An 18,397-nucleotide genomic window follows, 5' to 3' on the forward strand; every position below is an offset into this window, starting at 1 on the left:
AAGTGGGCTACAAAAGTCATCGCAGGGAAATGCCTTGTTTAAAGTAAGGCCCCCCTGGGGGTCGAGAGAGAGAGAGAGAGAGAGAGAGAGAGAGAGAGAGAGAGAGAACATAAAAACAGAAGTGCATCAGGTCACAGAGGGCATGGGGAGATCTTTGTGACACCCTTTGAAACAAGCCACGCACATCAGATGTGGGGTCGGGTTGAAAGACTTCTAAAATCCCCCAAAGAATCTCAAGTCTTCTGCCTGCATGAGAGCATAGGGCTTCAGACTCCACCAGAATCCTCGGAAATTATACTGGAGACCCAAAACAAGTTCAAAAGAATGCTTTCTCATCTATCTTAAGGTCGCCTAGATAAGTCTGTCTTTAAAGATGCTGTCTTTGTTTTGTTTTTTAATGAGCAATATGGCCTAGAGGAAGAAGAGATTATAGAGAACCACAAATAGAAAGCCAAGAGGAGTTCTGTCTCTTTTCCGCCCTTCTTTCCTTCCTGCCTAGGCTGCAGCCCTTTGCACACTTGGCTACCTCTCACTAAGGGGGCAGAGTGGCGGCGTACGGTATCTGACAGGACTTGGGACACCTGGAGGGTTAGTTGGAGTTAAGAGTATTCCAGGCTCCTCCTCCCTCCTGCTCCACAGGAGTCTACAGTAAATAAATTCAGAGTCTGCAGGAAGTGGCTTCACACGGGGCCAGAGCAGAAAGCATGTCCCCACGAGAAGGGAGAGAGCAGAAGCAGGAGCCCTGGAGCAGTAGCAGTCACGAATCTCCTGCTGGGCTGGTTGGTTTCTTTTTAACCACCTCCTAAGACAGCGGTTCTCAAACTGTGGGTCACAACCCCTTTTGGGGTCAAACCACCCTTTTACAGGCGTAGCCCAATTCATAACAATAGCAAAATGACAGTGATGAAGTAGCAACAAAAATCATTTTATGGTTGGGGGGTCACCACAACATGAGGAACTGTATTAAAAGGTCGCAGTCTTAGGAAGGTTGAGAACCACTGTCCTAAAGAAAATAAGGAATCTCTCTTATTTCCAGTAAACGTCCAAATGATTCTTATTCAAATTTGCATGTATGAAATGTCTAATTTCAAATAGAACATTTTGCGTTAGCATTTCCAACCTGTCAGGATAGTACCATACCATCCCCACCCAGAATAGACTAATATAATCATTCCCAACAAGGCATCTCGTGAAAATCTCAGAAAAGAGACGTGGCAACTGGTTTCCGTAAAGATTACAGACTTGGACGCGTGACCAGGGTCAGGTTCTACTTTGTCTTACCAGTGACTCAGAAGTAGCTCAGCGGCTCTCAAACTCGCTGCCATCGAGTCACTGACGACTCAGAGTGATCCCGTTGTGGGTTTCCGAGCTGCAACTCTTTATGAGTCGAAAGCCCAGTCTTTCTCCCGAGGAGTGGCTGGTGGTTTAGAACTACTGACCATGGGAATCACAGGTCGAAGTGTAACCACACCACACCAGGGCTCCAACTCTGTGGCAGTGAGTTGGATTAGGCTTTCACATGAAACTAAGGAATCTGCATTTGTAATCCACTGGGTGCTGGTGGCACAAAGGTTGAGAATCTAGTGGCTCACTGAAAGGTCGGCAATTGACAACCACACGGGGGCGCTGCAAAAGCGAGGTGGGGCAATCTCTTCAATTCTACTCTGCCAGGCAAAATCTACTCAATAGCACCCAATCACACCACCAAACACCAAGCAACTAGTTCAACCAGCACCTGAGATGCAGGTTAAATGACACCCATTTGGCAGCTGCATTGAATTGACTGACCCTCGCCTCTTCCCACACACCCTCCATCTTTGTCCTGATGCTTGGCTGGCTGGATACAATGTTACCTCTGTACACTTCGTGCTCTTTGGCCAGGACAATATAAAACAGTGGGCTGGGAATTTCATCCACCCAGATGAATTATAAACTCGGTTTCATTTCCTTAAAAGTACTGCTAATAATCTGGTTACACACCTACATAGCAAACAGTCAACGAGGGCAGCAATTCAGAGCTTAACTCTTCAGGTGCCATTTGCTTTTCTTCATTCAAAATTGTGAAATGCTGCTACCACGACTCACAGCTGGACCAACGGGCAGCATCAAGATGAAAGTGGTTCGGGATTTTCACCTTGCTTGGATCCACAATCAAGACTCATGGAAGCAGCAGTCAAGACATCAAGCCACACACTGCTCTGGTCTTTAAGAAGTGTTGAAAAGCAGGTATTACCTTGAGGTCTAAGGTATGCCTGACCTAACCGAAGGCGTTTTTCGATCGTCGCATAAGCATGTGAAAATTGTACACTGACTACAGGCGACTGAAGAGACATCGATGCATTTGGATTCTGATGCTGGGACAAAATATTGAAAGTAACATGGACTGTAGCGAGAACAAACCCACCTCTCTTGGAAGAAGGCTGGCAAGACTTGAAGTCCCATATACTTTGGACATGCTGTTAGGAGGGGAGGCCAGCCTCTGGGAAAGGACATCATTGGGAGAGACTAAAACGTGGCAGACCCTGGACAAGATGGACTGGCTCAGTGGCTTCATCCACATTAGACTTACAGATAAGAACATTGTGAGGATGGCACAGAATTAGGTGGTTTTGTTCCAACAGGGTCTCTATGCGTTGAAACCAACTCCAGGGCTGGTGCTGGGTAACACCTCCATTATTTTCTAAACTAAAGAACTTTAATATTGGTACAACACTTGGTGAATTGGTCAATTTTATTTTTGGAAAATAAATCCACTGAATGTTGCACGGCAGGCAAATTGTACATAGATAAAACAAAATTTAGATTTAAATTCATGATATGTATGTTGCAGTGATGAGGACAGATGTACACTGTCAGAATAAATGTAATTTATTCCGAAATGCCTTGGTATGCAGACGAAATGAAGGCATAGCAGGAGACAGAAAGAGATGTGGCACAAAGCAAATGTAGCAAAATGAAATGGTAGAATCTCCTTGCTGACTACATGGATGTCCACTGCAAAATGATTTCAACTTTGCTGATGTTTAAATATTTACATCAGAAAAAATAAAAACTAATATTCAACCTTGACAAGCCAAGCAAAACACCAAACCTACTGTGGCAGAACTGCCACCCAAACTTTCATTTTTGTTTTTAAATGTAGATGATGGTGGAAATGCAAAACTATTTCCAATACTTCACCTAGGGTGTCAATCTAGTCAAATCAAATGTGACCTGAGACTTGCCATCAGAAGCTGTGCCTGTAACCTAATATACCATAAGAATATGGTTTGCATATAAATTACTGATTTGCCTATAATATTGAGATTTTGAAAGAAGGCTCCTCCCCACACCAGAGAGGCTCTCATCAAGCACGCAGTCTGTCCTGGGTGAGCTCGGGCCCGAACAGGTGTCTTCTCTCCCCACAGCAGCACCACACGCAGTCTACCAAAGGTGAACACAATAGGCTATCGGGGCAGAGTTCTCCAGCTTTCCTTTGCTTGGGTGGACAGATAATCACATAAATAAATGCTTTTCCTGGTTTTGCTTAAGAACATTTTTCTCATCTTTGGGGGAAAGTAAGAGAAGAAAGAGAAAACTCCGGGAAATAGAGCTCATTTGTATTTCAATTCCATCCAAAGCTGGTCATGGTTGGGTCAATTCTGACTCATCGTGACCCTACTATTGGATAGAGTGGAATTGCTCCATACAGTTTCCAGGGCTGTAAATCTTTACAGAATCAGCTGGCCATATATTTTTCCTACTAAGCTACTGGGGGATTTGAACCAGTGACCCTGGCTAGCAGCTGACTGCTTGACGACTATACCACTGAGCCACCTTTAATTTTATTTGCATTATTTTGGTTTTGGTTTTAAGTCATGTCCACTAATAAGCCAAACAAGGCACTTCCCTTAAGTCCGTTCCAACTCATAGCAACCCCACAGGGCAGGGAGAACTCCCTCTGGGGGTTTCCAAGACTGTGAGTCTTTAGGGCAGTAGAAAATCTTGTCTTTCTCCCACAAAGTGGCTGATGGTTTCGAACTGCCGACCTTGCAGTTAGCAGCCCAACACAGAATCACTTTGCCACCCGGGATCCTGCTCATAGGCCATATAGGCACAAATAAATAGGCCCAAGTCTATCAAGAGAATTCAAGGCAGATTTCCACTAATAAAATATGGCCACGTTAACTTTCTCCTCTTCCTGTCTTCTCCAAAGAATGGAAAGGAGAAAACAAGGCAATGTCAACAACAACAAGAAATAAAATGAAAGCTGAAACGATCCCTAAATAAGAGCAGAAGTGATTAGCCAAGAAGAAACCTCTAAGGATGTATTCTCCCCACTGTTCCACTTTCTCCCGTGCCCACATCCCCCTTCATACACTGCACATGGAGAAATGGGCAGACGGTCACCACCCACTCACCTTCGCGGCTCCCTTTCAAGGTGATGTCGGATGAGCAGCTTGTGAAAGACCTGGACCCGAAGGAGTCCAAGCTCTCGGACGAGCCCTCTCTCTGGCGGCTGCCCGCCGGCGCGGGGAGCTCTCCGCGTTCCGGGCACCAGCTATCGCTGTACCCGCTGTCCCTGCCGCTCCTCTTCAGACCGCTCGAGTCTTCGAGCGCCTGCAAGACATTTTTCCAAACAAACGTCAGCTGATCACAAATGCCCCAAACTGCCACCAGTCATACTTGCCCAGCTCACCGTAAGAAAACACGCTAATAAAAAAAAAAAGCCAAAATCAGAAAGTTAATCTGTTACCATTTTTCTACCATGAACTCCTGGGTACCCGTCATGTGTAACAACAATGAAGGTTTCAATGTTACACCAAAAAGCACTATCTTCTATTTAACCCTGAAAGTAAGTTTAATAAAACAGAAGGTAATTCTTAGAATACCCAACATGCTAAATTCGACAGTTATTTGGGAGCATGAAAGGAATCAAGGAGAAAAAATAAATCTATCTTGAGTCATCCAAAGACGTCGGTCAGGAAGATCGCAGCCAGCTTACTCCCTAAGAGTTTTACATTGGGTGATTTTATGAAACACAAAGCCATGGGCATTCAAGTACTTAAAAAAAACCAACAACATTAAATTAGAGCTGGGACAGCAAGCAGACACTTGAGAAGATTCCTTAGCGCTCCCTAATTACGAAGCCCAGATCTGGCACCTGTGCTGTCTTACTGACTGATCAAGGGACACATAATCACACAGTTGTTCAATGAGGGATCAAAGCTACTTGGCCGGGATACAAATAAAATGCTTATAAGCAAAATGCATAAAGGAAGTAAATCTTAGGAACCCCAGATTTGTATCGCGCGTGAGAGAAAGCTCCCTTATCGGTAGAGAATAGTCTCGGAAACCCACAGGGGCAGCGGTTCTGCCCTGTCCTCTGGGGTCGCGGAGAGTCAGAATCGACTCCATGGCAGTCATGCGGTTGTTTAGAGGATTGTAAACGACATACGGTAAAACCAACCAACCCCCCAGGGCTGTTGAGTTGATTCTGATTCATAGGGACCCGAGAAGACAGAACTGCCTTGTCGGGCTCCATGGACGCCGACTCCCACATCCTTCTCCCAGAGCCTTGCACTGCCGGTATTTCAGTTTGCATCCTGCCACGTCGTCACCGTATCGCCAGGGCTCCTTTATAAACTATTCAGCACTCACTCAAAATAAAAACGTCTTCATACACCTTACTCTAGGAAGGTTAAAGGCAAAACATTTTAATGGGACGTTTGACACTTTCTATTCAAGTAAAATCTCTACAGCCCTTCGTAAAGTCCTGACAAACAGTTATAAATGAGTACCTAGTAATTTTTTTATTACTACTCACTATAGTAAAAGTTGGTACCATTATTTTCAGATGAGCTTACTAATACAGAGGAGAAAGGGTCCAGGAATGCATAGCAGCTAAATGCCTTTGGCGAATCTTAATTGAATCGCTGTCCAAATCAAACTGCCAAGAAAGATTTTTGGGAGACAACCAAGAACACGGGGGCAGGGACTGGCTATGCGATAAGAAAGACGCTTGCGGGTGGCACAAATGGTTTGCTCCTGCCTACTTATCTCAAGGTTGGCTCTTCCGCCTCAGTAAGCACACTGGGTAGTGAAGTCCTGATGACCTGCCTCTGTAAAGATGAGAACCAAGACAACTCCCTAACCCATTAGACAGCAACGTGTCTGAGTTTGGATTTCCATTAGATGCTCAAAACCCCCTGATACTGAGTCGATTCCAACTCAGGGGTACCCGACATCTGAGATGAAGTGTATGTACTAGGAGAGGAAACCACTTCAACTCTCTCCCAGGGAGCAGCTGCTAGGTTTGAACTACCACAGTTAGCAGTTCAATGCCTTACCCAAAGCACCACCAGGGCTCATGAGGACTATCTCTGAACTCTCTTACGCATAATAAACCTTGTGACGACATAGAAGACTATTCCTAAGTAATGCATGCTAACATATTAAAAGGTGAGTTGTCATCTTGAAATGGTGAAGCTGACATGTAAAGGGATGCTTAGATGACTTGCCAGATAAATGTGTTCATGACTGAGACAGGTAAGGGACACAGTGGATTCAGAGCTAGGCTTCTTTCCATGGCAATTATGAACATCTTCAACACATGGAGAAGTCAATCCAAAGAATGCTGCAGATGAATAATTAGCAGCCATCTTGGCCTTCTCAAATGTCAGCTGAGCCCGGCATACTTTTTGCTAACCCTGGTTCTGTCGATTCAGGAGTGAATTATTTGGCAAGTGTTAGAAGCACCGATAAAGTGTAGGCGATTCAAGTGAGATTTCTTCGGCTTTAGATGCCAGACACGCCAGTGCAACTGCAGGCACCTATTTTGTACCCTAGTATTTCTAAGCAGATGGGGAGCCTGGGGCTAGTGCTGGACCACCAGGAGACCCTTCACAAGACTAAAAAGGTAAGAATACAATAAAAACATTAAGTAAAATTTGAGATTCATCTAGACTCTTAGACTTTGTTGAAGCCTTAGAATTCTCAAGACCTAGCAAGTTGAGTTTTGACCTGAGAAACGTTTAACTTATCAATGAGGGGGCACATCAAGTAGGAAACAACCTGGTGCTTGATGTTCAGGAAGACTTTGTCCTGAAAAAATCACCAGGAATGTATAAGATAGCTGACGGGAAACCAATAACTTTAATTCTTTTTTTTTTTTTTTTTTGCAATCAATCATTTTATTGGGGGCTCTTACAAATCTTGTAACAATCCATCATCCAGTAGTATTAAGTGTACTTGTACAGATATTGTCATCAACAATTTCTCTCTACCTGTACCCTTGATATTAGCTTCTTTCTTTCTTTCTTTCTTTCTTTTTTTTTAGATTATTTTCTTGGGGGCTCGTACAGCTCTTATCACAATCCATCCATCCATCCATTGTACATTTGTACATTTGTTGCCATCATCATTCTCAAAACATTTGCTTTCTACTTGAGCCCTTGATATCAGCTCTTCATTTTCTTCCCTCCCTCATTAGCCCTTGATAATTTATAAATTATTATTATTTTGTCATATCTTACACTCTCCGTCTCCCTTCACCCACTTTTCTGTTGTCCATCCCCTAGGGAGGACTTTATATGTAGACCCTTGTAATCGGTTCCCCCTTTCTAGCTCCTCTTTTTTTCCACCGATGACCTTAATTCTTGCTTAGAAATTGGTACACTGAGTTTGTCATATACTGTGATCTATTTAAATGGGACTGTTTGATGAACACACCGATGTTGACTTTAGTAGTACTGACATGAAGTATTTCCAGTATGAAATAATGAGCCCACAGGCTCCTGAAGGTCATCCCTAGATCTTAACAGTGCTATAACTTTATCAAGCAAGAAAATGAATTTTTCTGTCTCGAGTTTGACCACTGGAGAAAGGAAACATCCTTCGATGAGCCTGCTTATGGCTAGCAGATCAACAGGATTTCCACCCGAGGCAGGACTGAACGCTCTCACGGGAACCCTGCCCTGGCGGCATGGGGAGCCGGTTGGTACTGGGCTGGAAGTTGGACTGCTGGCCCACAAGTTTTTGTCAAGCACATCGCCTGTCTGAGGGAAAGGGTGAGCCCGGCTGCCCCCGTACAGAAGGACAGCCTTGGAAACCCTGTCTAGCGCCACCAGAAGCTGGACTTGAGTTGATGGCACTGTGTTGTGTTTAGTGTGTGTGGTGGGACCCTGGTGGCTAAGTGGGTAAAGATTTACAGTTGCAGAAGCCCCAGGGAGTGCTCTGTCCTCCTGACTTGCTATGTGTTAGAATCAACTTGACAGCAGTGGGTTTTTTGGTTTCTTAACAAACGAGCCAATGTCCCACATTGTTTTCCACTAAACATAGTTATAGCTGAAATTACTGAAAAACAAGGTTCTCCTTGAGCTGAAAGCCTCTTGCAGTATCCTGTCTCAGAGCCCAGCCCCTCCTGCACTGCAAGGACCGACCTCCTCATCTGGCTCCAGCAGGCAGCACTCATGAACACGGATCCTCTGTCTTGTGTCAGGAGGTTTCCACAGCACCCAGAAGAGCACTTGTGGCCTGTTAATATCTCAACTATGACTGCAAGTAACCGATTCGAAAAGCTTGCATAACGGAATATTTACTCCTTATAATTTAAAAAAAATCTGAAACTTCTGGACTCTAAAGTGGCCCCTCTCTCCACAGCGTGCCTGAGTGGACCAGGGTGCATTCAAGGTGATCATTGTCATCTTAGCCTAAAATGGGCATCTTCCAGTCATGGTGAGTTGCAAGGAGTGCCCTCTTGTCTGCATGGAGCAGGGACTAATGCGAAATATCTTCTTGGTACAACATCATTTAGACACTACAAAAAGGCAGCTCCGAAGCATGTGCTATTGATTCACTCTCCTATGCTGACCACTGTTTGTTTGTTTGTTTGTTTTCTTCTGGACCTGCTAATGCCCAGGATACACGTCCCATGGAGAAGTTAGCTTTCCCATCTGGACCTCTTCAGCATGAAGCGTGGCAGAACCACTGTCTGACGTGGCGCACACTTCTGCTCAGGGAAGCCACAGGGCTCCCCTAGGAGGTGCAGCAAATCAAGAACTCCAAACGAACAAACCTTACCAGGGGTCACTACCAGTATTCACTCTACCTTTTAGAAAACAGAAGTTGCATGAAAGAATCATGAGGTTATGGGGATATGGGTGTGGGCGACATTTATCTTTCATGTCAAGAGCACATTAAGGTGTGGGAACTGAGTCACTTTCACACATGGGAATAAGCCTGAAATCTCCTCCCCTATTACACACCACTTGCATAATGACAAGGGGCAGCCTTAAATTCTCAAAGGAAGCCAAGGAGGGTGGGGTCAAGTTACCTAAAATTAAGAGATGAATTTCTACACCCTGGAAACGCCTCTGCACTGGAGGTGCTCCCTCCTTGGTGGTGGCACATACACACTCCTCTAGCCCAGGCCAGTGCAGAGGGGGGCGGAGATGCTCAGAGTTAAGGGGGGCTCTGAAGGGCATGGGAAGGGGATCAGGGTTGGGGGAGGAGAAAGCCACAGGACTTGTGCACATGTTGTTCCCTTACCTTGGTCAGAGCTTGTCCTAAATTCTCAAACACTTTCAGATTCAGATGGGGTCCACTATAGGCGGGGTTGCTGTGTGCTTTCCGTCCCAGCCAGTAGAGTGTTATCAAAACCTGTGAAAAGAAACCCGTGAAACACCACCATCCTCCGTGTAGACTCGCTGAGAGCACTCCAGGGAGGACACAAGCCAGACCGTCCTGCTATTGAAAAGCAAGGCGCTCTTCTTCCAGGTGTGGAAAAGAGAAGGCCCGCTAAAATTCTTCATGGCCCTTCCCGGAATTTCTAATCTGAGCAAGTTCGAAACCCCAAACCACGCTCCCCATACTAATCTGTATGAGGACGGGGGACATTCATGAAAGAAAAACAAAACTCAAACTTTTAAAAGAGTATGTTTTCCAAACATATCCAAGGAAAGCCTCACCTCAATCGTCCTCAACTTCCTTTCTAAGGATATTGAGGTGGTTTTTTTAATTGTTTTATTAGGGGCTCATACAACTCTTATCACAATCCATACACACATCCATTGTGTAAAGCACATTTGTACATTCATTGCCCTCATCATTCTCAAAACATTTGCTCTCCATGTATTGAGGTATTTTAAAATAAATTCTTTCACCACATACAGAATAGTAAGCACATTAGCCAAGTCTATCATGGAGAAATTTCTCAGAATCCTTACAATGGAGGTGTTCCTCTGATTTGGTGATGGTTTCCCACCTACTTCCTGGCAAGAAAAAAAAAATCCCAACACGGGTTCCTTTTGTTTTTATGAACACACAATCCTTATCTTCCTGAGTCTACCCTACCCTCGTAGGACAAAGTCAGAGAATGCAGCAAAGGGGCTTCCAAGATTATGTAGAAAAACAGGATTAAAAGATAATGGAATTCTTCAGCGAACGGTTTGAAGGTCATATATGTTTTACCAGTATCTGTATATCCCATGTTTGTCTCCGGAGAAGTATAGACAAAAAAGCTCCTTTATAAACGAGATGGTGCGACATGTGTCCCAAACTTTGGACCTGTTAGCTGGAAGAGGGTCCAATGCCGAGGGTCAGTGACAGAGAGGAAGACCCTCCCCCCTCCTCTCCAGAGATGGCTTCAACCAGCAGATTCACCGGTGGGCTCAAGCACAGCGTCCGTAGTGAGGATGGGGGGTTCACTCCGTTTATGAACTGGGAGTGACTCACAGGCACTTAACAACAACAACAGCAACAAGTGTTTGTAACTGCCTGCTATCTGGCAAACACTGCATGGCCAAAAAGATGCAAAGTACATAAAACATCTTCAGAATCATCACCTATTATAGAATATAAGGGAACTTCAAATGGTTTGTGAAAAATTCCATTTCATTTTCAACCAACTTTTTGAGCCCCATAAATATTTATGGAGAAATCTATTTATAATGTTCCATGAAAGAAAATATCTTACATTTTTCACTCTTCTGTCAGTCTCTTCTTGCCTGTCAGGGAAAAAACACAAAACAAAACAAATGTCTATTACTATCAGTGAGCCTTAAATTGGTAACTAAAAATAGCTTCACCTGTAGGTTCAGAAGTCGTAGACTGGATATTATCTATAAGATGACCTTTTCAATATGCATGGATTGCATGAATCTTTTTTTCCAATGAAAGCAAGACTGCCTTTTCTCATCATTTTGTTCATTATAGCCTGGTTAAAATGGATAATACTGTATTTTGTTTTTACTTGGGGATTTAAATAGTATCTAAACGCAAATAGGGGAAAAAAGAATTATCTTTTAATGGCAGAAAAATTGGAAAATATAGGAAACAAAACTACACTCTCTTTTGTTCTCCATTATCTAAGTCCACTCTCCTTTGAACATGTGATCACTGGCCTAGTCGATGCCGACACATAGCGACCTACAGGACAGGGTAGAACAGCCCCTGTGGGTGTCGGAGATGTAACTCTTTATGGGAGCAGAAAGGTTTATCTTTCTTCCATAGAGCATCTGGTGGTTTTGAACTGCTGACCTCGCAGTTAGCAGCCCAACGCATAACCACTACACCATCAAGGTTCCAAGAAGGACCGATTCCTGGAAAGGGAGTGCATTCTTGGTAAAGCAGAGGTCAGTGAACAAGATCCTCAACACGATGGAGTTACACTGTGGCTGCAGCAATGAGCTCCAAGCATAACAAGAACAACACAAGGCGGGGGAGTATTGCCTTCAGGCCACTGTGTCTCAGAGCCAACTCAACAGCACTACCAACAAACCACCACCACCAACGCCCAAATCCTGGGAGAACCCGGCCGGGGACCGCAACCTTGCAGGAGATGATAAGTCTAAGTGGGAAACCTGTCGTGGCTCCCTGCTGGAAGAGATTTCACTCGAGTGCCCCAATCACAGCTCTCTCCTCACGTACAGAGGGACACGATATTTATCCCGCATGGAGTTAAGACAGCCCACTGCCGTGGAGTCAATTGCGACCTACTGTGGCCCTGGAGGCAGTGCAGGACCACCTCGCCAATTCCCGAGGCTGCGATCTTTACAGAAGCTGAGCGCTTCATCGTTTTCGAACAGAGTGGCTGGTGGACTTGAACTGAGCTAGTCTCCCTATGCTAGGATGGGTCACCCTAAAACAATGTGGTCCCCATCTCTGAGACCCCCCCCCCAGGAGCATCAGCACAACTTCAGACATGGGAGAAGCCTGACCTTGCTGAACCCTGGGCTGGCTCCCCACTTTCAGTGTCTATATAAGGGGTTACCTACTGGGACACATCAAGTTCTGTAAGGTGAAGAGCCCAGAAATATGTGGATCCCTTCAATAACATGAACACACATTAAACACACGTGTGTCTACACCTATGCCCAGATGACAGAGAAAGAACATGTTTAGGGACACAGAGTCAAATGTGTTCTCAGCTGTCAAAGGACTGGCGAGTTAACTATGAACATTCCTTTCCAGACAACAAACGTGAATGGGAAACAAAATAATTCACTGTCATCCAATCTGTTCTGACTCACAGTCGCCCTACAGGACGGACTAGAACTGCCCCTGTGGGTTTCAGAGACTGTAAATCCTTCTGAAAGTAGAAAGCCTCGTCTTTCTCCTGTGGAGTGGCTGGTGGTTTCAAACTGCTGCCTTGTGGTCACCAGCCTAACACATCACCCTCTCCTTCACCAGGGCAGCTGAAAGTCTCAGCCCAACAGAACATATTAAAAATGAAATCCACACACTGTCACACAAGTGGGAATGTAAATTGGTATAATTGCTTACATCTATAAAGCTGAAACTGACTCAACTTGAATATATGCCCAGCCTATTGTGTGCAGGGTCCATTCCAGCCCATAGCAACCCGAGAACACAGGTAGAAATGGCCCCAGCGGCTTTCCTAGGCTGTGCTGCCTGGACTTTTCTCCAGGGAGCCCTACTGGTTTCCAGTCACTGTTTTGGGTTTCCCGCTGAGCGCTAAATCACTGTGCCACCAGAGCTCCTTATCCATGTCCCATGACCCATTACGTCCTCTCCTTGATCTCTAATTCACAGAAAGGTTCACATGAGCATCAAGAGACTTATGGAATGCCTGAAGCAGCCCTGTTGGCAACAGCAAAAGGCTGGAAGCGGGATATGTGACTAACCGAGGAGACGGCGAGGTTGTGGATCAGCCACACAATGAAGGCCCCCACGGCAGTGAGAATCCACAGCCTACGGGACGTGCTGCCGTGTAGATCGCTCTCACAGGCAGCGTGAAGCCAGATGCAGATGAGCGCACATTGTAGGGTTCCATTCATGTCAAGCACACAAAGGCAAAACAGACGCACCGGGCTAGAAACCAGGATACCAGAAGGGAGAACGGTGGGAGTGGTCAGAAGAGGGTGAGGGGCACATGGGGCACGAATAATTTCGCACATTGTGATTTTATAGCTGGCTCTCGAAGTGTGTTCAGCGTCTTTAAAAGTGTTTGAATTACACCCTGTCCTCTGTTTACTTGTCAGGGTGTACAGTATATTATTTGAAAGGGAAAAAAAGTAAATAGAATAAATCCCATAATCTAAATACCCAAACCATAGCTTAGTTCTTGAGTAAACAGAAAGTCACCTTTTAAAAATCAAGAGCGGGTGAACAAGTAAATGTGGTGAAGAAAGCTGATGGTGCCCGGCTATCAAAAGAGATAGTGACTGGGGTCTTAAAGGCTTGAAGATAAACAAGCGGCCATCTAGCTCAGAAGCAACAAAGTCCACATGGAAGAACACACCAGCCTGTGTGATAGAGTGGTCCCAAAGGGATCAGTTACCAGGCATCAAAGAACAAAAAATCATATCATTGACTGCACACCTCCATGATAGGATCGCTGAAGACAAATGGGTGCATAAGCAAATGTGGTGAAGAAAGCTGATGGTGCCCGGCTATCAAAAGAGATAGTGTCTGGGGTCTTAAAGGCTTGAAGGTGAACAAGCGGCCATCTAGCTCAGAAGCAAATAAGCCCACATGGAAGAAGCACACCAGCCAGTGCGATCACGAGGTGCCCAAGGGACCAGGTATAAGGCATCATGCAAAAAAAAAAAAAAAGATATAAGTGTGTGTATGTATGTGTATATATGTGTATATGTATATATGTCTGTGTGTATATATATATATATATATATCATATCAAATGAAGGGGGAAGTGCAGAGTGGAGACCCAAGGCCCAAGTGTCGGCCAATGGAGATTCCCTCATAGAGGGGTTTAGGAGAGGAGATGGGTTAATTAGGGTGTGAGGTAGTATCGATGAAGAACACAGCTTTCCCCCAGATCCTGGATGCTTCCTCCCCCCAACTACCATGATCCGAATTCTACCTTGCAGGGCTGGATAGGACAGAGGCTGTACACTGGTACATATGAGGGTTGGAGGTACAGGGAATCCAGGGTGGATGATACCTTCAGGACCAAGGGTGTGAGGGACGATGCTGGGAGAGTGGAGGGTGAGTGGGTTGGAAAGGGGGAACTGATTACAAGGATCCACATGTGACCTCTTCCCTGGGAGAGGGATAGCAGAGAAGGGGGGAAGGGAGACTCCGGATAGGGCAAGATATGACAAAATAACGATGTATAAATTACCAAGGGCATATGAGGGAGGGGGGAATGGGGAGGGAGGGGGGAAAAAAAAGAGGACCTGATGCAAGGGGTTTAAGTGGAGAGCAAATGCCTTGAGAATGATTGGGGCAGGGAATGTATGGATGTGCTTTATACAATTGATGTATGTATATGTAAGGATTGTGGTAAGAGTTGTATGAGTCCCTAATAAAATGTAAAAGAAGAAAAGAGAAAAAAAATGATTAGCGCAAAGACTGTACAGATGTGCTTTATACAATTGATGTATGTATATGTATGAACTGTGAAAAGAATTGTATCAGCCCCAATAAATTGTTAAAATAAATAAATAAATAAATAAATAAATAAATAGATAGATAGATAGATAGAAATCAAGAGCACTTCACTTTGGAAGCAGCAAATGAGGCAGACTCAATAGAAACTGACATTTAAAAATAACACAGAACATTGGGTGTGTGCGTCTCCTCTTTCCTGACTCATGCCCCGCTCGTGTACCTCAAATATTAAACTACCCACTGCACTGTGCAGATATGTGTATACTACATGTACACATTTGCATGAATAATTAATATGCACACATATGAAGGAATGTCAAAAAGCTATGGAAACGTTCTAGTATCTTCATTCCATTTTTCTACAAACTTTTGTGGAAAAAATACTCGTGTGTGTATGTGTCAAATGCTAAGGATGTACGAGAATGGAAATCACCACTACCATTGTACCCAATGCAAGACATGCCACTTTCATCAGACACACGCGTGGCAGAAAGGACCCAGGGCCCCTTGAGCCCGTGCACAGACATCCAGAGCCCTCTGTGGAGGACTCTATTTCAACTCACATTTTTTTTCACTTTTTCATTACCATAAAGCAATTATTGGAAAGACAAGATACGTTGTTCTGTGATTAGCACTCAATTACCAATGACCTCAACATCACGTCCTTCCACTCATGTTATGTTTCCTCCTAAATGGGGGCATTTCTAGGCTGCTCTTGAACACAATACCCCCACCAGGCAAATTAGTCTCCTGTCGCTAAAATGCAGTGCTCAGAAATTCCAGTAAGAATCGTCTTGTTGGAGTAAATACAGTTCGCTCTCTGACACAACAAACATGTTCCACCGCTTCAAATGTAGGTGGCTCCTTTGCTTGCTGGGACCCGGACCCCCGACCCCCAAACAACCCCAAGGCCCTTTCAGAGAAAGTGGGAGGGTGAAGGAAGAGCTCATGATGAAACAGACTCTGTGAGCCAATCATTCTGCAGCTCAACCCACTGACCCAAAATAAAAGGCACCCTCTCCCCAAATTTGGGCGACTCCTATAAAGCAAATGCTTCAACATTGAGGCAGGACAATTTGGAGTCAGATCTGGGACATGCTAGCTTTGTTCATCTGTGCTATTTATTAGACTCTGAGAGCTTGAGTTTATTCTGAATAAACTGAGGACAATGTCAATAGGACCTTGTACATCGGGGGCCCTAGCCTCACGGTAAAGTACTCGTCCAAAAGTAGCCTTCTGTCCCTCAGTGCTCACTACAGCACCACTCCAGGAGCTACAAAGGAGAGGCCACCTACGTGTCCTTCAGCCAAGGAATGGGCAGACAAACATCGGCATCTGCAGTTGGTGGTGTTCCGCCCCAACCTCAAGAGAAATAAAGCCCTGGTATGTGGTACAACCTGGTGAATTTTAACGTTGTACTCAGTGATGAAAGGTCATGAAAGGATTAAATACTTTATGATATCACTTAACTAGACAAAGGGGGGTCTGATGAGTGAGGTTACTAGGAATGCAGGGAGTGAGTTTGTGTTTTTGTTGCTAAGCAACAAAAGTTACATCAATTCCAACTCATGTCCACCCCAGAGGACAAGGTAGAACTACACCTGTGGGTTCCTGAGACGATACCCCTTCGGGGAATGGACAGGTTCCTCTTTCTCCTGAGAAGCAGCTGGCAGGTTTAAACCAATGACTTTGTGGTTAATTCAATGCACAGCTTACGTGCCACCAGGGGTCCTGAATTTCTGCTAAGGATGGTAGCATGATTGGGGGAAGGAAAGAAGTCGTTACGTACAACACAATGAAAATCGCATTACTGAAATGAATGACTTAGACACGAATACAGGGAAAAGTTGTTCAGTTGTAAAATATTTTGTTATATACTTTTGCCATAACTTCTCTTTTAAAAATCTGTTTTCATCGCTAGACTGTCATGTGCATGAGGGCAGCCCTGTCTTATTCGCCATTCGACAAAGACTTTGCCGTCAGGTCACACTGGGTCACAGCATCTAAAACAGCTCCCTGCCTCTCAATCCCGTTTTATTTTTGCATTGATAGCACCTTACTGTACTTCTTTTTCCAAATCTAAAAGAAGACTTGCGTTGGTTTTGCTCGCTGCCATGTCCCCAGTATTTGAAAACACGGTCTACGCCGATATGGTTTTCAAAATTTTCTATGGTTTGTTGGGGGGTGTTGTTGTTCATATTGGGCTTTATCTCAGATGGATTTTTGTCACTAGAGGGGACCCTCTTGAAGTGTCTCTGTTTTTCAGTATATGATGAAGCCCAGGATCGATGAGCATACAGAGACGGCAAATAGAGTAACGGTCCTTGGGGACCCAGTGGTGGTCGGGGCGGTAAAAGGGAGCCGATGTCAAGGAGTTCCAGAATGAAGAAAGCATTTTGAAACTGATTGTGGTAGCAATTGTACAGCACTGCGTGATGTGATGGAAGGATGGCATGATGAGATCTGTATTAGCTGCCAATAACGTGGTTTGGGGAGAAAAGAAGCATTGTGGTCCACCATGCGAAGGACACATACACGACATTTGTCTCACAATGCCTCCCTTGAACACGCACTTCCATCGCGTCAATCCTGACGCACTGCAACCCTCCAGGACAGAGGAGAATGCCCAGTGGGTTCCCAAGGGAGTAATTTTTATGGGGCACAATACCTCATCTTTCTCCTATGCAACAACTAACTAGTGATTTTGAACTACTGACCAACCTTGTGGTTACCAGCCAAATGCATAACCCACTAGACCAGCAGGGTTCCCAAATGCACTTAAATATTGGCTAATTTCTCTTAACTTACAAGACATAAGTTATCAAGAAAAATCCTGAATTGGCAAAAAAAAAAAAAGGCTGAGAAGCGGTTACTAAATGTTAATACTATATCACAGGGAATGATTAGGTTGCATTCACTTGACATGGCCAATCTTGACTCAAATTTCTCAACACTCATAATTAGGAGTCTTCTTTATGTTCGCTGTAAACTTTCACTAAAAGAGAATTCTTAACAACTATGCATCAATGGCTCCTCCAAAAAAGGACAAAGATTTTAAAAAGGGTTGGGGGGGCTGGTAATAGATACAAAAGCAAAGAACAACTTCAAAGTCTGGAGTATAAAAGCTTAAGTGCAAAAAACCCAGCTTCCCAGCCGAGATCCGGAAGGCAAACTCTAAAGACCGCACCTGCCCTGACACCCACATTTATCATCAGTGGGAGTTAGAAATGAAAGTGCTGCTAGTTTGAGAAATATGATTATGTTGATAACCTTCTGTGTTGGGAACCTTCATCAATGTTTTAAATCTCCTATGTGATATTACTCAAATAACTCGCTCAACCAAAAGCCAGAAGACCAGTGCCAAGCAGGGGTCTCTGGACTTTCTACCAGAGGTTAAGAAGAACGGTGATCAAACTCACAAGGGTTTTGAGGACTAAGGTACCCCAGACCCAAGCCCTGGCATTCTCCATTGCATCCATGTGCACGTGAACGTGGGTCACTGAGTAAGGAAAACTGCAGAAGAACCCATGTTTTGACAGTGGTG

The 18,397-nt window shown here is 44.6% G+C and overlaps 1 protein-coding gene across 5 annotated transcripts in view; it reads right to left on the minus strand.

Moving 5' to 3' along the window:
• LMO7 (LIM domain 7) overlaps positions 1-18,397 on the minus strand; it is a 254,442-nt gene that overhangs the window by 59,876 nt on the left and 176,169 nt on the right. For all 5 annotated transcript variants that reach the window (XM_075562969.1, XM_075562970.1, XM_075562966.1 and 2 more), the window contains 3 exons: positions 10,955-10,985; positions 9,529-9,639; positions 4,401-4,599 (listed from right to left, as the gene is read on the minus strand). In XM_075562969.1, the coding sequence (XP_075419084.1) occupies positions 4,401-4,599; positions 9,529-9,639; positions 10,955-10,985 (341 nt within the window). The remainder of the gene's footprint in view (positions 1-4,400; positions 4,600-9,528; positions 9,640-10,954; positions 10,986-18,397) is intronic.

Source organism: Tenrec ecaudatus, chromosome 11 (genome assembly GCF_050624435.1).
Source record: "Tenrec ecaudatus isolate mTenEca1 chromosome 11, mTenEca1.hap1, whole genome shotgun sequence".
In the NCBI taxonomy this organism is placed as follows: Eukaryota; Metazoa; Chordata; class Mammalia; order Afrosoricida; family Tenrecidae; genus Tenrec; species Tenrec ecaudatus.